Source organism: Quercus lobata, chromosome 12, assembly GCF_001633185.2.
Source record: "Quercus lobata isolate SW786 chromosome 12, ValleyOak3.0 Primary Assembly, whole genome shotgun sequence".
NCBI classification, from domain to species: domain Eukaryota; kingdom Viridiplantae; phylum Streptophyta; class Magnoliopsida; order Fagales; family Fagaceae; genus Quercus; species Quercus lobata.
This window is the reverse complement of record NC_044915.1, coordinates 2,221,302-2,226,424: the sequence shown is the minus strand read 5'-3', so window position 1 is coordinate 2,226,424 and position 5,123 is coordinate 2,221,302. Positions and strand designations below refer to the sequence as shown.

Genomic DNA, 5,123 nt, shown 5'->3' with positions numbered 1-5,123 from the left:
CCAAGAAGAGCTTGTTTGGATGGGATGAGTTTTAAGTGATATTACTCAATTTTCTGTTTTCATCATCCAAATCGTGTGGGTCCTATGGATGAGCATTTGTTTGGATGAGTTTTGGATCATTGTTTCCATCACTCAATTCTCTAATTTTTTAGTGATAAGTTATGGAAACTGAAAACACATTTTAGGTGTTTTCAGTTTCCAAAACTCAGTTTTCAATGACACTTTCGTAATTAAACCCACATACCCAACCACAATGTTTGAAAAACAGATTTTTTTTTTTTTTTTGGGTGAAACCCAGCCGCAACATTTGACAAATTCTCTTTTTTTTTTTTTTTTTTTTTTTTTTTCCGGTGAAACTCAGCCGCAACTTTTGAAGTTGAAAACTGGGTCTGAGTTAAGGTACCAAACAGGGGGTTTGGGAAATTGAGGTATTTTAAGTAATGAAAATTGATTAATGAAAATTAAGTGATGACAAATGATATGGATTATGGAAGATAACAAGTTCCTCACATGCCTAAACTTTTATTTTTTACTGCTTACAATTTGCCACTTTAACTAAAATTGTTTCAAAAGAAAAAAAGAATAGTAAAAGTAATTTGAGCTGTTCATTAGTCATCAGATCAATGGACCCTGATAAGCAAGCAAATCATTGTTGTAATTAATCAGAAAAGCAAGTCTAGCTAATTGATGCTAGAACATCTGGTATCGAACTATATATAACAACTTTATCAAGATATTATTATACACTCATGGGGCTATATACTTATATATGCTTGCTATGTGCGATTCAAATATTTACATTGGCAGCCAGACATGGCCAAGGAAAAAGTGTATACTTAATAGACACCCCCATGCTACTATAAACTTTCAATTCCCTCTTCCCTTAGAAATTATTCATGCTTTCTTACTGGGAGTGATAGGAGTGGACTTTCTATGAAATCCACCTTTACTCTCCATCCTCACTTTTGTAGAGACTCCATTTCTAGTTGATTTTGGTGATGATGCTGGCCATTGTCCACAAGTGATTGCCATGTCCTTATAATGTTGCAAGTTTTCAAGTGTTTCAACAACGCCTGGCATTTTTGGTCTGTCTTTGGGGTTCAAACTTATGCATTGCAATGCCAGAAGTGCCATTTCCTTTGCTCCCTTGACTGAATACTGACCTGCAAGTCTTGGGTCAATAATGCACCGCAATCTTCGGCTACTGGTCAAGTATGGCTTCGCCCAATCAACCAGGTTTTGCTCACTCTTTGGTCTTGTTTTGTCTAATGATCTTCTTCCTGTAATTAGTTCAAGTAGCACCACCCCAAAGCTGTAAACGTCACTTTTTGTAGTTAAGTGCCCTGATAAATATTAACAAAAATATTGTTAAAATTATAATTAAACGATTAAATTCAATATTTTCAAATATCTTAAACTTTTGCGACAATTGATAATTTATCATGATATTATGATAAATGTCAACATTTCCTAAATTTTTAAGCTTTACAAATAATCTGTAATTTATCAAATAGAAACAACCAAATTGTTACAAGCTTAGCCTTTATCATTTAGTCCACTAACTATATGCCAGAAGCAGTACCTGTTGAGATATATTCTGGGGCAGCATACCCATAGGTACCCATCACTCTAGTGGTAACATGTGTGTTAGATCCTTCTGGTCCCATCTTAGCAAGCCCAAAATCTGACAATTTGGCTGTGAAATCCTATTAACATAGAGAAAAGCAGCATTATAGTCAAATTACTGGTTTGATTGTAGGGACTTTGTCAATCAACTTATCTGATTAAAGAAAAGGGAGAAATATTGCTACACACAGAGTCTAGCAAGATGTTTGAAGTTTTGAAGTCGCGGTATATGACAGGCTGCTCAGCACCATGTAAAAAGGCAAGGCCTTTAGCTGCTCCTATTGCAATCTTCACTCTTGTGCCCCACGGCAATGATATTGATATCCCTTCAATCATAATTAATGACTTGTGAAATCAAATATTAATTGGAGCAAGAAATGAAAAATATTTAGGATCTCTCAAGCTGGCTAGATTGATTTTTTCCTCATATAGCTTTGAGAGAAATCACCTCTAACCTATTATGTGATCATTTAGATGACTATTCATACGTATTTTAATCATATAAGACACATTAAGTTATCATAGGCAAGTTTCATATTAACTTTTTCCTAGTCCTATAATCTCATTCTCCTTGAAGATAAAACAAACTTATGACTTCTATGAGGGTTTTAATTTTAACTTTATTAATCAATCCCTCCAAAATCCAAGTGTTAGATAAGATAAGAGCTTAAGTTGGTGACAAAAATAGAACTCACTTTTGAACAAGTGATTCTCTAGGCTGCCACGAGGCATGAACTCGTACACAAGAAGTCTTTCTTCATCCTCGCAACAATACCCTATCAGTTTAACTAGATGTGGGTGCCTCAGCTGCCCCAGAAATATCACTTCAGCCTACATGGAAAAATATATGATTGTTAATCAATATGGCAGGGGCCAAGTTTTTTATGTGATGTATGGGAAAATCAAACATAAAATAGAAGAAATCGTATATAATTGAAGAGAGAGACAAAATAAATTATGCTGTATGATATAGTCAAAATGATACGTTTGCACTTCTTAAGTCTTATTCAATTGAAAGCAGACCAGGAACTTTAGCAACACTCTCAGAAAAGAATGAGAAGTAGGTGACCTAATAACCCGAACCATATATGTATTTTGTTTTCTTCATTGTACATATATATTTGGTACAGCCTCATTAATAATTGGCCCATACGATTGAAAATGTTCCGGTACCAGCGCAATTTGCATCCTTCATCCATGGAAACATCATATTCTGTGGAAGGGCTGATTTGACTTCAGCTCTCTGGTTGTATAAACTAGACACAATAGCATACCTAACAGGCTTTTGGCGTAGACTTTAGCATGTGCACACAGACTGTCTAACGAGGTTGGTCCAAGGAGGCCTAATATATTCTATGGAATATGGATCAATTTTAAACAATTTCATGCACTTGTTTGAAAGAAAATTATAAACCTGAATAGATAGATTAAAAGAAAAATAATTGTATTATAATTTTAATTATATTACTATACGTTCGTCTATCACGGGTAATTATTCAGTAAACAATACTCCCTCTACTCTGACATAATATTATTCATTAATTATTTATGTTAATATCTATCATTTACGTAAGAGGATGAAGTACAATGTTTTTTTTATACTCCGAAAGTATCTAATAATTTTATATGTATTACATGACAGGCATATCTGTAATGGACAAATAATTTTAGAACCAATATCTAATAAAATATAGGAAAATCATGCTTTGAAAAAAAAATTTGATACACCAATCATATCATAGATGAACCGTTTCATCATAAATTATTTTTTGTTATTCACACAGAACAGAGCTACATCAGCAAAAAGAGAATATATGATTTCTATTTTCTCAAGCCAATCTACTTCTGGGAAATCTTCAAAAATGGAAAGTGTTTGACACAATAAGAATATTAATTATTGGGTACAAAATTATAAATGAATTTACTTACAAGCCATTCACGGTGTCCTTGAAGGCCTTCAATGTCCAAAAGCTTAACAGCAACTGCCTGAGCCTTCAAACCCTGTCTTAAGTTTTCATCAATATAACCCTTATGCACTGTTCCAAACCCACCTTCTCCTAATAAGAAGTTGCTTGAGAAGTTCTGAGTTATTGCACGTAGCTCACTTAGCTGAAAATCATGCAAGTCCGACCCAAAAGACAGTGCAAGATCTTCATTGATGCGTGTTGATGAAGAGCGACTAAGATCAGAGAAAGATAGTCTCCGAAATGAAGGTAATGGAGCAATGTCCTTAGAGAATTCTGACCTTGATGGTCTGCATCGGCTGAAGTTGCAAAATATTGTTTGGTCTTCAACTGAACAGCAATTTGCTGTAAATGGTCTCCATGGCTTTGATTGCTTTGTCATTGTAGGAGTAGGAGGAGAAGTAGAAGAGGTTGTGGAATAGGATAGTGGGTGTGCATGCCTTAAAAAGAAATCACCATACTTATCTTTAAACTAATGAGAGAAGAGGGTCTTTCTCCAACTACTCTAACCACTCTACTAAACGGGGCAATTTGTTTCCAGTCTCTTTCAACAACATTATCTAAATCTTTGTTCCTTCTTTTGTCACCTGCACACTGTCTTCATGCATAGGTTCTAAATATCTTTTCAATTCATCTCAAGGAGACAAAATTTTAATCATTACAAAAAAATTTAATAACTTTTTTCACTACTTGTAGAGGTCCCAAGTTGTATTTGGTGTGATATTACTTTTACATGAGATACTTATTAATACCACATTCATTAATTACAACATATTATCTCAAAATAGTTGTAAATTTTTTTGTCACTAAATTCATTACATTTTTTTTTCACTTTTTTCGTAATTACTGAGGTGGCTTTTGACACGTTAGCTCAACAAAATGCGAAATTATATAAGTAATCGTGTATATCTTAACTTATAGATTGGGTGGACCTACTGACACATTCTTGTGTGTAGGTTCGAATTAGCTTGCGTTATGAGTATCAAGACTAATGTCCGAGGTAACGCCCAACTCTATCAACTACTTCTCAATTCATTGTACTAAGACCTAATTGTTTTATATATAAAAAATAAAATTAAAATCTTAAACCTACTTGCAATATCATTACTTACAAAGCAAGTTAGTCTAGAGTTAGCCTAAGGTTTAGTATATAGTATAGGCATCAAACCATCATATTCCCAACATGAATACTCACATGGTATTAAAGCTATATTTCAACAATTTAACATGGTATTATATCGTAGCTAATGTCTTGATAATCCCTCTGTTTTTTTTTTCCCAATTGTGATGCTCTCTAGTAGCTTAGCAAATCCTCAACACATGTACCCCCAAGCACCTATACTCCCCAGCACAATTCGTATCACATATTAGGAACAGATGTCACTACTAGAGAGTGCCACATCAGCCCTTGAAACATATTAACAACCACTGCCACATCAATACACCATATACCATGTCAATAACCTACCATATTGGAACCCATCGATAGTTGATCGCCCCCATTTGGCTGCCCACTACCCTTTCATATGTTGT

At 34.3% G+C, this 5,123-nt stretch overlaps 1 protein-coding gene across 1 annotated transcript; it reads right to left on the bottom strand.

Moving 5' to 3' along the window:
- Nucleotides 1-636: 636 nt before the first annotated feature.
- LOC115970927 (probable serine/threonine-protein kinase PBL15) lies at nucleotides 637-4,036 on the bottom strand. Its single transcript, XM_031090552.1, has 5 exons — nucleotides 3,556-4,036; nucleotides 2,322-2,457; nucleotides 1,816-1,952; nucleotides 1,583-1,706; nucleotides 637-1,343 (listed from the first exon to the last, which is right to left on the bottom strand). The coding sequence occupies exons 1-5, from the start codon at nucleotides 3,970-3,972 to the stop codon at nucleotides 895-897; spliced, it is 1,263 nt and encodes a 420-aa protein (XP_030946412.1). The 5' UTR covers nucleotides 3,973-4,036; the 3' UTR covers nucleotides 637-894.
- Between the last annotated feature and the right edge of the window lie 1,087 nt (nucleotides 4,037-5,123).